The sequence below is a fragment of the Leucoraja erinacea genome, chromosome 10 (assembly GCF_028641065.1).
Source record: "Leucoraja erinacea ecotype New England chromosome 10, Leri_hhj_1, whole genome shotgun sequence".
In the NCBI taxonomy this organism is placed as follows: Eukaryota; Metazoa; Chordata; class Chondrichthyes; order Rajiformes; family Rajidae; genus Leucoraja; species Leucoraja erinaceus.
Window position 1 is genome coordinate 51,523,611 of NC_073386.1, and position 17,321 is coordinate 51,540,931.

At 48.6% G+C, this 17,321-nt stretch overlaps 1 protein-coding gene across 2 annotated transcripts; it reads right to left on the bottom strand.

Annotated features, from left to right (window-relative positions):
• Positions 1–2,358: 2,358 nt before the first annotated feature.
• LOC129701200 (coiled-coil domain-containing protein 190) lies at positions 2,359–15,486 on the bottom strand. Of its 2 annotated transcripts, none has more exons than XM_055642296.1 (4): positions 15,350–15,486; positions 8,906–9,128; positions 6,870–7,023; positions 2,359–4,745 (listed from the first exon to the last, which is right to left on the bottom strand). In XM_055642296.1, exons 2-4 carry the CDS (start codon positions 9,099–9,101, stop codon positions 4,142–4,144), a joined length of 954 nt encoding a protein of 317 aa, XP_055498271.1. In that variant the 5' UTR covers positions 9,102–9,128; positions 15,350–15,486; the 3' UTR covers positions 2,359–4,141. The 2 variants fall into 2 exon arrangements, with proteins under 2 accessions (XP_055498271.1, XP_055498270.1); XM_055642295.1 differs by lacking the exon at positions 15,350–15,486 and adding an exon at positions 11,577–11,911.
• Positions 15,487–17,321: the final 1,835 nt, after the last annotated feature.

Sequence of the window (17,321 nt, forward strand, 5' to 3'; positions counted from 1 at the left end):
CGCAAGTGCTTTGAAAGTACAATTTATTAATAAATGTTCAAAACATTAAACTCCACAAAAAACCTTTTTTTACGTTGGGCCATCAACTGGAATCTGATCTCAGACCCCAGATCTATTTTGTAGCTGAACTTAGAACTTGGAACTTAGAACTTGGAACTTAGAACTTGGAACTTGGAACTTGGAACTTGGAACTTGGAACTTGGAACTTGGAACTTGGAACTTGGAACTTGGAACTTGGAACTTGGAACTTGGAACTTGGAACTTGGAACTTGGAACTTGGAACTTGGAACTTGGAACTTGGAACTTGGAACTTGGAACTTAGAACATAAAACATAAAACATAGAACAGTACATCAAAGGAACAGGCCCTTCGACCTACAAGTCCCTGCCGAACATGATGCCAAGTTAAACTAGTTTAGTTTATTACAACTAATCTCATCTGCCTGCACATAATCCATATCCCTCCATTCCCTACATATCCATGTGCCTATGTAAAAGCCTCCTAAACGCCACTATTTAATTTGCCTCCACCACCGACCCTGGCTGTACATCCCAATCCTTTAAATATTGGCCTTCTCACCTTAAAGCCAATGGCGCAGCGGGTAGAGCTGCTGCCTCACAGCACCAGGCTCGCTCATGACTACAGGTACTGTCTGCAGGGATTTTGTCCATTCTCTTTGTGACCAAATGGGTATTCTCCGGGTGTACCGGTTTCCTCCCACACCCCAAAGATATACAGGTTTGTTGATGGACTGGCTTCTATAAATTGTCCCTAGTATGTAGGAAAGTGCTAGAGTCGGTGTGATCGATGGCCGACGTGATTCCGGTGTGCCAAAGGGCCTGTTTCCACACTGTATCTCTAAACTAAACTAAACTATGCCCGTTAGTCTTCGACATTTCCATCCTGGGAAATTGATTCTGACTCTGAATTCAGGTAAGTCTCAGTTGTGAGCAATTATTTGAAGAGAACACACGCTCACTGAATCCAATCATAGAGTGTCCATTGTTCAAGGATATTAAGCACTCATGTGATTCTGTGGGGGATATGCTGTTGTTATATTGGACCTTGCACCAGTTGTGGTAAAACAGCAATATGAGGAAAGAATGTAAAAATAAAGAAAATGTCATCAATGTGTAAAGCTACGGCTTTGGATGACAAATTATCAATAAACGTACAAGGCTCCACCATGTCCTGCCGTAAATCTTCTCACCTGTTTCTGCAGAAGGTATTGTTCCATGAAGCTGAATTTGTATTCTAGCTTCTCGCTTGTGCATGAGAGGGGGTGGTCAGAGTTGTTGGTTAAAATGGTAATAAAGTTATGACCGGGTAGAAGCCGCGCTGTGCGGGGGTCAAAGATGAGGGATGTCGTCTTTAAAGTGTCCCTCAGCTGGACAAGGCTCAAAGTCAGATGGACGTTGCCTACTCCATTGCCAGTGTGAGGCCCAGCGCAAGTTGGAGGAACAGCACCTGGGCAGCTTACACCCCAGCATAAACCAGCATCTGCAGTTCCTTCCTAGGCCACAGTTCTCCACATTGATTCTCTTGAGATCACACCTTCCCTAGCCAACAATGGACCTGCCGGCCATCACTAATCCTGGTCCTTTCTCACCTTCACCACCAATGCCGCACATTTTTTGGATGTGGAAAGAAACTCCCCCTCTCCTACTTTAATTCTGAAGAAAGGTCCAGATCCAAATCTTCACCCATCCTTTTTCTCTAAAGATGCTGCCTGAACCGCTGAGTTACTCCAGCACTTTGTATCTATCTTCAAATGTTGTTGTCTATAAACAGGAGGATAAATGCAGGATACTTGGACTTTAGTTTACACTGGTAGATGGGATCGTCAAAAAGAACATTGGCCTTCATCAGTCAGAGTTTCATCAACTTCACCACCAGAGTTTCATCAACTCCAACACAACTATCTCCACTACACTTCTTCCCACCCTGCTTCCTGCAAAGACTCTATCCCCTACTCCCGATTCCTCCGTCAACGCCCAAAATGAGGTGTTCCATACTAGAACATCCGAGATGTCCTCATTCTTTAGGGAAAGGGGGTTCCCCACTCCCATCATAGATGAGCCCTTCACTCATGTCTCCGCAGTACCCCACAGCTCTGCCCTTGCTCCCCCTCGCCCTCGTCGCAACAAAGACAGTCCCCCTAGTCCTTACCTTCCACCCCATCAGCCATCGCATACAACACATCATCCTCCAAAATATCCACCACCTCCAATGGGATCCCACCACGAGCCACATTTTCCCATCTCCACCCCTTTCCACCTTCCGCAGAGACCGTTCCCTTCGCAACTCCCTGGTTAACTCATCCCTTCCCACCCAAACCACCCCCTCCCCAGGTACCTTCTCCTGCATCCTCAGAAGATGCAACACCTGTCGCTATACCTCCTCCCTCTACTCTGTCCAGGGACCCCGACAGTCCTTTCAGGTTAGGCAGAGGTTGTGGACTCTTATACATCGGCGAGACCAAACGTAGACTGGGCGATCGTTTCACTGAACACATTCGCTCAAAATACTAGAGTAACTGAACGGGTCAGGTAGCATCTCTGGAGAGAAGGAATGGGCGACATTCTAGGTCGAGACCCTTCTTCAGACTGAAGTTGGGAGATCATGTTGCAGTTATGGAAGATGTAGGTAAGGTCACATTTAGAGTATTGTGTTCAGTTCTGGGCACCATGTTAAAGAAAAGTGTACAGAAAAGATTTACAAGGATGTTGCCAGGACTAGAGGGTCTGAGATATAGGGAGAGGCTGAGCAGGCTGGAACTCTATTCCTTGGAGCGATGAGGGGGTGATCTTATAGAGAACCTGAGGGGCAACTTTTTCACACAAAGGGTGGTGGGTCTATGGAACAAGCTGCCAGTGGAGGTAGTTGAAGTAGGGACTATCGCAATGTTTAAAAGACAATTCGACAGGTACATGGATTGGAAAGGTTTGGAGGGATATGGACCAAACTCAGGCACGTGGGTCTAGTGTAGAAGGGATGACTGAACCATCCTATCAACAACTAGTGAGTGGTCCTGAGCTACTATCTACCTGATTGGAGACCCTTTACTCAGACTTCACTGGACTTTGTGTTGCATTAAACGTCATTCCCTTTTGCCTGTAACTGTACACTGCGGACAGCTGGATTGTAATCATGTACAGTCTTTCTGCTGACTGGATCTTTTCACTGTACCTTGGTACACGTAACAATAAACAAAATTAAACTAAACTAAACTAGTTGTATCTTTCGAAATGTGTAGGAAGTTCGTTTAAACCGAAGATAGACACAAAAAGCTGGAGTAACTCAGCAGGACAGGCAGCATCTCTGGAGAGAAGTTTCAGGTCGAGACCCTTCTTCAGTCCGAGTTATTCCAGCTTTTTGTGTCTACCTTTAGTTGTATCTTTTGTCATGTTTCTGATTTAGTCACAGTCGGATTGATGGATTCTGGAGTTCTAGAGCCAGAGAGTAATGCAGCACGGAAACAGGCCCTACGGCCCAATCTGCCCATGCTGACCAAGGTGCCCCATTTGAGATCTGCCCCAGTTGAGAAGTCAGCAATGGGTCTCTTTTCCATTCGGTGGAATAGATAAGGGGTCAGCATGAAGTGTGCCTGCCACAAGGTGAATGGCTTTGGTCTAACCTGGCAGACTCTGGTGGGGTCAATAGCAGACGGATGTAGAGGGGCATTTCTCTGGCACAACCGCTGGAAGTAGAACCCAGCTCACGTGGAGCAAATTGGGGCAGCGCGGTGGCACAGCGGTAGAGTTGCTGCCTCACAGCGCCAGAGACCCGGGTTCAATCCTGACCACAGGTGCTGTCTGTACGGAGTTTGCATGTTCTCCCTGTGTGGGTTTCCTCTGGGTGCACCGGTCTCCAACGACATGCAGATTTGTAGGTTAACTGGCCCTCTGTAAACTGCCCCTAGTGTGCAAGATAGAACTAGTATGTGGGATGGAACTAGTGTACAGAATAGAACGAGTGTGAAGGGGTGATCGCTGGTCGGCATGGACTCGATGGGCCGAGGGGCCTGTCCCGCGGCTGTAAAATAAAATATTACCCAAGGTCGAGTTGACACTTCCAGGAAGTAGTTACTTTAATTTTTTTCGTTCAGTGAGATCCTGGAATTTTTCTTTTTTTTTTAGTCTCAATTTGTTCCCGTGGAGTTCTTGTCCTTGACAGCCCCTCCGTCCTGCCTGGGTCCAGGGCACCTTCCGAAGATCTCACTGATGGACAGTTCCTTCTCCTCCTCGGTCTTGGTGCGGTGCCTGATGTAGCGAGCTTTCCTCGCCTGAGCAAAGGCCTCCTGGAAGCTGGGCATGGTGTGCACGGTTCTGGGCAGCCCGTCCGGTGCGTAGAAGTCACCCTCGTCGGGGGCGTTCTCCAGGGTGGGGAGGGGCTGCAGGCTGCCGTTGGGTGGCCTGGTCTTGGCTTGGCTTGGGTTGGGATGGCAACAGGCAGCATCGCCGTGGCCCGACCCACCGTTCCCCGATTCCAATGCCGCTTGGTTCCCCCTCCCGGGGGAGATCTTGACCAGGGAGCCGGCCGTGTTGGCGTTGCCGGTTGGTGCTGTGTCTGCTTTTGGCTGGGCTTGCACCTCTTCCACCTCCGCCCCTGCTCCCGCCGGCTCCTCCACCTTCTCCTGCCGGCTGCCGAACCCACCGAGGAAGTCATTGATCCGGCTCTGTAGAGCACGGGAGACACTGGCCGGCACCACCACCCTGCTCATTTTCACCGACTCCTTCTTCCCCCTACGATGGTGAACACAAGCAAAAAACATGTCATAGATACATAGAAAACAGGCGCAGGAGTAGCCCATTCAGCCCTTCGAGTCAGCACCGCCATTCAATATGATTATGGCTGATCATCTAAAATCAGTACCCTGTTCCTGCATTTTCCCCATATCCCTTGATTCCTTTAGCCGTAAAGAACCTGTCCCAGTTTCCCGAGTTACTCACGAATTCTCCCGCGTTTTCCCCTTGATTCAAACTCGGAGAATGTCCGTAGCGAGTCCGTAGGAGGCCGTAGATATTTCGTAGCGGCTCGTAATGCCAGCCGTAGGTACTTGGGGCATCAGGTAAGTCGGGACGTTTTTTCAGCTTGTTGAAAAATGTCCATGAGAAAAAGAAATAGCCCTGAGTACCTACAGCTGGCAATTACCGTAATTCTCCGAGTTTGAATCAAGGGGAAAACTCGGGAGAATTCGTGAGTAACTCGGGGAAAGTGGGACAGGGCCTTAAGAGTTATATCGAACTCTCTCTTGAAAACATCCAGTCAATTGGCCTCCACTGCCTTCTGTGGCAGAGAATTCCATGTGTAAGTGGGAGGGGCAAACCTGCCCTTACTTTCCCTTTAGCTTCGGGATACAACATGGAAACAGGCTGTGTGGTCCACCGAGTCTGTGCCAATGAGCAATCACCCCAAACACTGGTTCTATCCTACACACTAGGGACAGTTTACAATGTGCAAAAGCCAATTAACATACAAACCTGCATGTCTTTGGAGTGTGGGTGGAAACCGGAACATCTGGAGAAAACCCAGGTGGTTGCAGGGAGCATGTGCAAACTCCACATAGACAGCACCCGAGGTTAGGATGGAACTTGGGTCTCTGGTGCTGCAAGGTAGCTGCTCAACCGCTGCCCCTCCAGCCTCTACATTCACAGAGTCAGAGAGTGTAACATAGGGGCGGCAGGGTGGCACAGCAGTAGAGTTGCTGCCTCACAGTCCCAGGGTCCCGAGTTCAATCCTGACTACGGGTGCTGTCTATACGGGGTTTGTACATTCTCCCTGTGACCATGTGGGCTTTCTCCGGGTGCTCCGGTTTCCTCCAATATTCCAGTGACGTGCAGGTTTGTAGGAAAATTAGCTTCTGTAAGTTGTCGCTAGTGAAAAAGATAGAACTGGTGTACGGGTGATTGTTGGTCAGCACGGACTTGGTGGGCCAAAGGGCCTGTTTCCATGCTGTGTCTCTAAACTAAACTAAATTAAACTGGTCTTAACTAGACTAAAGCTGTATAACATGGAAACTATGTTTTGCTTGCTATCCAAGCAAATCCCATGCATCATGAGTATAACAAACCATACATAAGTACACCAGGCAGAGCAAAAACAGAGCGTAAAATACAGTAGGGAAAGTGGCGATAAGAAAAACTGCAAGGCCGCAACAAGGTCTGTCGGAGGATGGAGAACACATACTTAGCTTATGGAAAGGAGATGCACAAAGTGCTGGAGTAACTCAGCGGGCCTGTCAGCAACCCTGGAGAACATGGACAGGTGACGCCAACGGGACAGGACCTTCCTTCTTCTTGCCCCGTCTGAAGTAGGGTCCTGACCTGACGTATCACCTATCTATGTTCTCCAGGGATGCTGCCCTGTCGAGTTGCTGATAGACCAGCATCTGCAGTTTGCTTGTTTCTGCTCCTTAACTCATGAGATGTCTTTTCAAGATACAGATAATTATGACCTGTACCGAGGTACAGTGAAAAGCCTTGTTCTGCATGCTATCCAAAAAGATCAAATATATCATGCAATCAGTTTGATCTCAAGTACAAAGGGAAGATACAGAGAGCCTCAATCTGCTTTGAAGCTTCTGTGTCTTATAAAATACAGTAAATATTTTGCAAAGATAGACACAAAAACCTGGAGTGGCTCAGCAGGTCAGACAGCATCTCTGGAGAGAAGGAATAGGTGACGTTTCGGGGTTGAGACCCTTTCTCAGAGAAAGTCTGTGGAAGTCTGAAGAAGGGTCTTGACCCGAAACGTCACCCATTCCTTCTCTCCAGAGATGCTGCGTGTCCCGCTGAGCTACTCCAGCTTTTAGTGTCTATCTTTGGTTGAAACCGGCATCCACAGTTCCTTCCTACACATTTTGTTACCTGATTCCTTCCGATGCCAAGATGAGACTCCCATCTTTTGCCGTTAGTCTGATGGGTAAAAGTTTGTTGTTGGACCCGAGCGTTTCTCTGGATGGATTGTTGGGGTCTGGGCATAGCCTTCGATAATTGTTTGCTGCCTTCTTCTTGGAGTAGCCTAGGGAGAACCAAGCGAGGTGTCAGTACGTACATGATGGAGGTCTCGAAGGACATTGAGAGAGTCGAGAGTGTTTTAATGTCATATGTACTGACAATGATTCAATGAAATTCTCACTTGCCGCACCTTAGCAGGCCTGTAAACAATGTACATATTTGTTACAAATTACATGTAACATATTACATGTTAATCATACGCCTCCCGGCAGGCCGCAGTGAGGCCGGGGCTGGAGCCTCGCGGGTCAGAGCCTGCGGCCAATGGAGTCGATGGAACCTGGGTCGACGGAGCCCGCGGCTGGGGCCCGTGGAGGCGTCAGGAGCGGACCCGCCGCCGATAGAACAGAGGTCAAGAGCCTGATAGTTGTTGGGAAGAAGCTGTCTTGAACCTGGTGGTCACCATGGGAGGTTTCAGGCTGGAAACACCAAGTGTACTGGGGTAATGAGGTAGCAGGCCGTAAACAATGTACGATGGACATATTACAGGATGGACCACCCTCCCGTGGGAGTGAGCAGGTCACTGCGGGTCGGGGGATGGAGGACGAACCTGGGCGACGGGGGGGGGCCCGTGGGGGGGGAGGAAAACGATAAGGGGGACCTGGTGCAGACACTTTGTAACTTTGTAAGCGACCTTTATGTGGTGACTATTTGCATACCTTAGGTATGCGGGCAAAGAATTTCACTGTGACTTGTCACATGTGACAATAAACTATTCGTTCATTTATTCATTCATTCATTCATGCATTCATTCATAGATAGCGTATAATAAACAACATACATTTTGTGGGCGGCACAGTGGTGCAGCAGTCGAGATATTGCCTTACAGCGCCAGAGACCCGGGTTCGATCCTGACTACTGGTGCTGTCTGTACGGAGTTTGTACTTTTTCCTTGTGACTGCGTGGGTTTTTTCCGGATGCTCCGGTTTCATCCCTCACTCCAAAGGTGTACAGGTTTGTAGGTTAATTGGCTTCAGTAAAATTTCTACATTGTCCCTAGTGTACGGGGTGATCGCTGGTTGGTGCGGACTCTGTGGGCCGAAGGGCCAGTATACGCGCCATATCTCTCCAGTCTAAGTTAATAAGCCAAATACTAGTGCAAAAATGCCTGAAATCCTTCGTGCAAGCAAAAATACCTCGTGTTATGCTTGGGTAGCTTACAACCCAACGATATGAACACTGATTTCTCCAACTTTAGGTAGCCTCCACAACATACCCAGCCCCCTTCCCTTTTACTCCCTTCAATCTCACACCCCTTCAATCAGTCTGAAGAAGAGTCCTGACCCAAAACGCCACCTCTCCACGTTCTCCAGGGAAGCTGCCTGACTCGCTGAGTTATTCCAGCACTTGTTGTTTTCTGTCTGAAAACACTGTCTGTGACCACCAGTTTCAAGAACAGCTTCTTCCCAACAACTATCAGGCTCGTGAACACGACACAAGACTAACCTCAGCAACTATGAACTTCTATGAACTGAAAGGTTTGATGGCGTGGATGTGGAGAGGATGTTTTCACTCGTGGGAGAGTCAAGGACCAGGGGGCATGACCTCAGAATAAAAGGTTGCACCTTTAGAATGGAGATTTAGAGGAGTTTCTTTAGCCAGAGGGTGGAATTCTCTGCCTCAGAGGGCAGTGGAGGCCGGTTCTCTGGATACTTTCAAGAGAGAGCTAGATAGGGCTCTTAAAGATAGCGGAGTCAGGGGATATGGGGAGATGGCAGGAACGGGGTACTGATTGGGGATGATCAGTCATGATCACATTGAATGGCAGTGCTGGCTCGAAGTGGTGAATGACCTACTCCTGCACCTATTGTCTATTGTTTGCCTGTTTCTGTGCTGTAATTGTTAAATAGTTATATGGTCTATTGTCTATCTTGACCAGGGCGACTCACCATTCTTAATCCTGAGCAGGTCCCTCTGGATGCGCCTCTGTTCCTTCATCATTCGGTTGATACAAGAGAACCTTGCCTCCTCCAAGTCATGCAGCCCATTCCGCAGTCTGGTCTCGGCGCGCTTGGATTCTCGTCGCTCTGCCTCCAGCCGCCTTGTTAACTCTCCCTCCAGAAGGTGCGACTTAAGACGTTGCATTTTCTTGCTCCGAGGTCAGAAGCCACGCTGGCAGATTGAAAGAAACATAAAAGTTTAGTTTAGTTTAGAGATGCAGTGCGGAAACACGCCCTTCAACCCACTGAGCCCGCGCCGATCAGTGATCACCCGTTCAATGCATTGTGGGATAGTCTAGGACCAGAGGTCGTAGCCTCAGAATAAAAGGATGTACCTTTAGAGAGATGAGGAGGACTTTCTTTAGTCAGAGGGTGGTGAATCTGTGGGATTCTTTGCCACAGAAGGCTGTGGAGGCCAAGTCAATGGATAGTTTATAAGGTGGAGATTGACAGGATCTTGATTAGTACGAGTGTCAGGGGTTATGTGGAGAAGGCAAGAGAATGGGGTTGAAAGAGAAATGATAGATCAGCCATGATTGAATGGTGGAGTAGACTTGATGGACCGAATGGCCTAATTCTGCTCCTAGAACATGAACTTATGAACCCCATATGCTAGCATTATCCTACACAATAGGGGCAATTAACAATTTTACCAAAGCAAATTAACTGAAGAAGGGTCTCGACCCGAATTGTCACCTATTCCTTTTCTCCAGAGGTGCTGCCTGACCCGCTGAGTTACTCCAGTATTTTGCGTTTAACTTTGGTGTAAACCAGCATCTGCAGTTCCTCCCTGTACAACCTGCAAACTTGTACTTTTTTTTCCTTCATTTTATATTATTATTTTTTTTTAATAAACAATATTTATTCATATATTAAAATAATATATACAGTACAGTAGAAACAAACAGAACCCACCACCAAAATACACGACAAACGACAAACTATTATACACGATTTTACACTCCTTGTCAAAGATGCATTCAACCCCCTTCAGTGTCCAGTGGTCCCGGAAATTCCCTCGGGCGCCCACGGACAGCGCGTACTCCCTCTCTAACACCACCCCGGAACTCAGCAGGACAGGCAGCATCTCTGGAGAGAAGGAATGCGTGACGTTTCGGGTCGAGGCCCTTCTTCAGAGTCTCATCCAGAGTTGCTAAGAGATTATTAAGGGTTTGGACGTGCTAGAGTCGGGAAACATGTTCCCAATGCTGGGAGAGTCCAGAACCAGGGGCCACAGGTTAAGAATAAGGAGTAAGCCATTTCGAACGGAGACGAGGAAACACTTTTTCACAAAGAGAGTTGGGAGTCTGTGGAAATCTCTGCCTCAGAGGGCGGTGGAGGCCGTTTCTCTGGATGCTTTCAAGAGAGAGCTAGATAGGGCTCTTAAAGATAGCGGAGTCAGGGGATATGGGGAGAAGGCAGGAATGGGGTACTGATTGTGGATGATCAGCCATGATCACATTGAATGGTGGTGCTGGCTCGAAGGGCCGAGTGGTCTACTCCTGCACCTATTGTCTATTGTGAGTTGCTCCAGCACATTGTGGCTATCGTCGGTGTAAACCAGCATCTTCCTGCACTAATCTTCTTGAGAAATGGGTCCAAGTGCAAGTGCAGAACTCCCAGTGGGAGCAATCACCGTTTAGTAAACAGTACAGGTTGTCCCAAGATCCCCAACGAAAAACGCATGGACTCATGAGCAAGGATTCGGGAGACCTGCGGGGCGGATGGGAATGGAGTTGTCTTTTACTGTGGGGCTGGGACCATATCGAGCCCAGACCAACCTCCCTTCCATTGACTCCATCTACACTGCACGCTGCCTCGGCAAGGCCACCAGCATAATCAAGGACCAGTCTCACCCCGGTCACTCCCTCTTCTCCCCTCTCCCATCAGGCAAGAGGTACACAAATGTGAAAACACACACCTCCAGATTCAGGGACAGTTTCTTCGCGCAAAATGCTGGAGTAACTCAGCGGGTGAGGCAGCATCTCTGGAGAGAAGGAATGGGCGCCATCTCGACCCGAAACATCGCCCATTCCTTCTCTCCAAAGATGCGGCCTCACCCGTTGAGTTACTCCAGCATTTTGTGTCTACCTTCGATTTAAACCAGCATCTGCAGTTCTTTCTTACAGTTTCATCCCAGCTGTTATCAGGCAACTGAACCATCCTATCACCAAGTTGGTGACCTTCTGACCTTCCATCTACCTCATTGGAGACCCTCGAACTCCCTTTGATCAACCTTTATTGGACTTTATCTTGCACTAAACGTTATTCCCTTTATCCTTTATCGGTGCGCTGTGAACGCCTCGATTGTAATCATGTATTGTCTTTCCGCTGACTGGTCAGCATGCTATGTAAAGCTTTACACTGTACCTTGGTGCACATGACAATAAACTAATCTAGACTAGACCAGACTAGACCAGACTAGACCAGACTAGACCAGACTAGACCAGACTAGACTAGACCTCAAGTGGGAGGAGAGGGGACATTATCCATGTGCCTTAACACTGAACGATTCTCCGGCTCCGATTGTGCAGTTCCTTCCTCCACATGCAGACTTCCTGACCTTGCTTATTAACCCTTTGTACTTCTGTCTTCTTGAAAAGGCCAACGCTCCACTAACCTCTTCAATCATCGGTAGGTGGTTGGAGAAGGATCTTTAGCTGGAGGGTGGCAAGGAGAGGGTTTGGTCTCAGCTCCGTTCACCCAAGGAGGAAAAAGGCCCAACTAATATCGGGAGGGTAGCACTCTCTCGAGGGGGTTGAAGTGGGCGGGAGTAGGACTGGAGCGAGGGGTGGGTTACAAGGGCCAAGAATTGACTCCAGAGATCAGGGAGATGGATTGGAGTGGAGATGGGGGTTGAGGTTTGGTGGTGGAAATGGAGGTGGAGAAGATGGTGTAGAAGGTGGAGGTGGGGATGGTAGCGGAGATGGTGTTGGGCGCGGTGGAGATGGGGGGGGAGGGTGTTGGAGATTAGGAATGCAGGCCTGCCCTCGGCCAAGGGCAGTGAACTGACCAGGGAAGAGGAGTGAAGCTGGGGGCAGTAGTGGGGTTGGATGGAGGCCAGGAGGCGTAGTCACTCACGAGGAGATGGGGCGGGGAGGGGATCGAGGGCACAGTAAAGTAGACAGAGGCTAGGTAGGGGGGGGTGGGAGTGCACTGATCGGGGGCACGTGGAGATCAGGGAAGGACACGGAGGGAGGACTGGAGATGGTGGTGTGAGGCAGAGCTCGCTCGCGGGGAGAATACTCCCTGTGCCCAAGAACCAGCTAAGTAGTGACATCACAGGGCAGCGGGGGTGGGTGCGATTGTTTGGCGAGCACAGCAGCATTGTCCCTGACTCACCAGATTCAGAAGCAAACTGGAAAGAGGGCAGAGAAGGATGTTGCCAGGACTCGAGTACCTGAGCTACGGGGAGATGTTGGGCAGGCTAGGACTTCATTCCCTGGAGGGCAGGAGGCTGAGGGGTGATCTTACAGAGGGGTATAAAATCAAGCAGAATTCAGGGGAACAGATAGGGTGAAATCGCAAAGTCTTTCACCCAGGGTCGGGCAATCAAACAGCAGAGGGCAGAGGTTTAAGGTGAGAGAGGTAGGATTTAATACGAACCTGAGGGGCAATGTATTCACCCAGAGTGTGGTGGGTGTATGGAACAAGCTGCCAGAGGAGGCAGGAGCTGGAACAGCATTTAAAAGACACTTGGACAGGCAGTGTCGAAGTGTCGATTAAATGTGTAGCAAGGAACTGCAGATGCTTGTTTACATCAAAGATAGACGCAAAATGCTGGAGTAACTTAGCGGGTCAGGCAGCATCTCCGGGTAGAAGGAATGGGTGACATTTCGGGTCGACCCTGAGTTACTCCAGCATTTTGAGACAGAATAATAGTCATGGAAACGGGCCCAACTTGCCCATGCCAACCAACATGTCCCATCTACACTAGTCCCACTTTGTCCACGTTTGGCCCATATCCCTCTAAACCTGTCCTATCCTTGTACTTGTCTAAATGTTTTTAAACATTGTGGTAGAACGTGACGAGGTTGAGAGGGATATGGACCAAACATGGGCAAATGGGACTACATTAGATGGGACAACATGGTCGGCATGGACAAGTTGCCTGTTTCCGTGCCTCTACTTATATTATTATTGCATTAACAGGTTTGGCCAAATTAACAAAAGTAGGGGATAGTTGATTGTCTTGTTAAAAATGACCAATGAGACCAGGGGAGTTGAAAGAGGCGTAAATCTTGGTCACCACTCTGATAAATAGACGATCCACATTCCTGCCAATGAACATTGAGTGCCACGGGAACACAAGAGGCAGAGTCTGGAATGTTTAGACAAAAATGCTGGAGAATCTCAGCGGGTGAGGCAGCATCTATGGAGCGGAGGAAATAGGCAACGTTTTGGGTCGAAGAACGTCTTCAGAATGTTTAGTTTAGTTGAGTTTAGTTTATTGTCACGTGCACCGAGGTGCAGTGAAAAGCTTTTGTTACATGCTAACCAGTCAGCGGAAAGGCAATACGTAATTACAATTGAACCATTCACTGTGTACAGATACATGATAAGGGAATAACGTTGAGCGCAAGATAAAGTCTGCAAAGTCCGATCAAAGATAGTCTGAGGGTCACCAATGAGGTAGATAGTAGTTCAGGACTGCTCTCTGGTTGGGGTAGGGTGATTCAGTTACCTGATAACAGCTGGGAAGAAACTGTTCCTTTAAACACTTTAGCAGCTCTTGCCTGATGGGAGAGGGGATAAGAGGGAGTGACCTGGGTGTGATTCATCCTTGATTATGCCTCTGACCTTGCCGAGGCAGCGTGAGGTGTAGATGGAGGCCACTCAAGGCTGCCATTAACTACCCCATCAGGAGCTCCCCTTAGACAACCCAGGGACAGGGAACACCACAGTTGGCGGGAGCCTTAACTCCAGCAGTAGAAACTGTTGAGGTGATGTTTCCGGACGGGACCCTTCGTCACAGAATATCCCAGTCTGAAGGAGGGTCCCGACCTGTAATGCCATTTATGGCTGTCTTCTAGAGATGCTGCCTGACCTGCAGAGTTACTCCAGCACTTTCTATCTTTTTTTGTAAACCAGCGTCTGCAGTTTCTTGCACCTGTCCTCCGTCCACAGACAGCAGTGAGGACAGGAGACAAACATGCCTCCTCAATCAGCAATTCAGCCCCATGGCTTATTTCCCCATAACCTATCGGTTCCACTCAATACTATCCTACTATCACTCTACCACTCACCTTTCACCATTACTCCAGGGGCAATTTACCAAGGCCATTTAACCTGCTAACCCTCATCCCTTTTGGGATGTATTGACAGTATTCACTGGTGAGGCCACATTGTGTTCAGTCCTGGGCACCGTGTCACAGGAAAGATGTTGTCAAGCTGGAAAGGGTACGGAGAAGATTTCCGAGGATGTTGCCAGGACTTGAGAGTCTGAGCTATAGGGAGAGTAGAGGTTGAGTAGGCTGGGACTATTCATTGGAGCGCAGGAGGATGAGGGGTGATCTTTTAGAGGTGTACACAATCATGAGAAGAATAGGTCGGGTATACGCACAGAGACTCTTGCCAGGAGTAGGGGAATCGAGGATCAGAGGACATAGGTTTAAGGTGAAGAGGGAAAGATTTAATTGAAATCTGAGGGGTAACTCTTTCACACACAGGGTGGTGAGTGTATGGAACTAGCTGCCGGAGGAGGAGGTTAAAAGGCAGGGACTATTGCAACGTTTAAGAACCAATTAGACAATTAACTAATTACCTGTCTCATACCTTTAAACCTGATAGGATAGGCGATGTTGGCTCGAAGAATCTGAATCTGAATCTGATCTGAATCTGATGCTGGCTCGAAGGGCCGAATGGCCCCCTCCTGCACCTATTTTCTATGTTTCTATAATCAAAGGATATGTGGAGAAGGCAGGCACGGGTTATTGATTGGGGACGGCCTGCAATGATCACAATGAATGGCGGTGCTGGCTCGAAGGGCCGAATGACCTCCTCCTGCACCTATTTTCTATGTTTCTATGATGGGTTTCGAGGAATATGGACCAAAGGCAGGCAGTCGGGACTGGTGTAGATGGGACATGTGGGGCCGAAGGGCCTGTCTCCACGCTGTATGACTATATGGCTCAGCCTGAAGAAGCGTCTCCTTTGAAACGCCAGCCACCCCATCCTTCTCTCCGGAGATGCTGCCTGACCCGCTGAGTTACTCCAGCTTGTTGCGTCTATCTTTGACTCCACGACTCTCTGAGCTACAGAAGCGCAGTTAATAACATTGTGCTCTCTCTCTCCCCCTCTCCTCGATTCTCTCCACGATTCTCTCTCCAACTCGGTTTAATTTTCTCCAGGTCCTTCCCAAACAAGGCGCTGAAAGAAAGAAGCTGGACTTACCCAGTTGGGGAGAGGAGAGGGAAGATGAGACGGCGTGGTCGGCGCTAGCAGGTTACAGCGCTGGACAGAGTCTCGGGTCCGTGTATCTGCCTCAGTCGCTGTCAGTTCTCACCCAGACCAGTCGCTGCCGCTGCCCCAGGCTTTAAAGTTCAGCGTTGCCACTGGAAACGACACATCCGTCAAATCTTTGGCAGTAGCTCATTCTTCTCTTGTTGGGACTCCGGTGGCTTAGGTGGAAAGAGGATTCAATTACCAAATACCGGAGCACTGAAGGGGGCCTTGGTTATTAAAAGCAAAGCAAGAAATAGCAGAGGACCACAATGTGTATTTACGTTTTGTCAATGGGAAATGAAACGAGGCAGTAAATAGGAGTAAACAGTATGAACAGTAAATGGAATAAACAGCAGAGGAACAGGCCCTTCGGCCCACAATGTCCGTACTAGAAACATAGAAAAATAGGTGCAGGAGCAGACCATTCGGCCCTTCGAGGCTGATCATCCAAAATCAGTACCCTGTTCCTGCTTTTTCCCCGTATCCCTTGATTCCCTTAGCGCTAAAAGCCAACTCTCTGGGAATTCACAACTCTCTGGGTGAAAACAGTTTCCCTCATCTCAGTCCTAAATGGCCTGCTACCCATTATCCTTAAACTGTGACCCCTGGTTCTGGACTGCCCCAACATCGGGAACATTTTTCCTGCATCTAGCCTGTCCAATCCTTTAAGAATTGTATATGTTTCTATAAGATGCCCTCTCATCCTTCTAAATTCCAGTGAATACAAGCCTAGTCGACCCATTCTTTCATCCTTGCATAATTTCTGAGTCTGACTGAACATGATGCCCAAGTTTAACTGATCCCCTCTGCGTGTCCAAAAGCCTCTTAAATACCACTATTCTGCCACCACCCCTGGCAGTGTGTTCCAGGCACCCACCCACCACCTTGTGTGTAAAAAAACAAATTGCCCTGCACATCTCCTTTAAACTTTGCCCCTCTCAACTTAAAGCTCAGCCCTCTAGTCTTTGACATTTCCATCCTGGGAAAAAAGGTTCTGACTGTCTACCCTATCTATGTCTCTCATAATTATATAAACTATTAGCGGGTCTCCCCTCGGCCTCTGATGCTCCAGAGAAAACAAGTTTGTCCAACCTCTCCTTATAGCAGGTCTGATTCTGTCTCCACATATGCTGCCTGACATGCAGAGTATTTCTGGCCTTTTCTGATTTTATTTCAGATTTACAGCATCTGCCATTTTTATATTTTCAACATTTTCTGCAAAAACACCTCCCTCATCTTCCCAGCTGTTATCAGGCAACGGAACCATCTCACCACCAACGAGAGAGCAGTCCTGAACTGCCATCTACCACATTGGAAACCCTCGGACTATCTTTAATTGGACTTCACTGGACTTTATCTTGCACTAAACGTTATTCCCTTTATCCTGTACCTGTGCACTGTGGACGGCTCGATTGTAATCATGTATGGTCATTCTGCTAACTGGATAGCACGCAACAAAAAGCTTTTCACTGTACCTTGGTAAACAAAACCAAACTAAACTATTTGAGAGAGTGTGGCATGACAGTGCAGTTGGTGGAGCTGTGGTTACAGCACCACAGCCTGGGTTTTATTTCTGACCACACGTGCTGTCTGTGTGGAGTTTGCATGTTCTCCCAGTGACTGTGGGGTCCTCTGTTCTTTCCACTTCTTGAAGACGTGCTGGTTGGTAGGTTGGTATGTAGGCAAGTGGTAGAACATGGGAGGAGTTGACAAGTCCGCCCGGTTGCACTTACCCCCATCATCACCAAGTGCTTTGAGAGGCTGGTCCTGGCACACCTCAAAAGCTGCCTACTCCCCACACTGGATCCCTATCAGTTTGCCTACTGCAAGAACAGGAGTACGGAGGATGCCATCTCAACGGCACTTCACTCCGCCCTCTCCCACCTCGACAACAGAGACACTTACGTAAGAATGCTGTTCA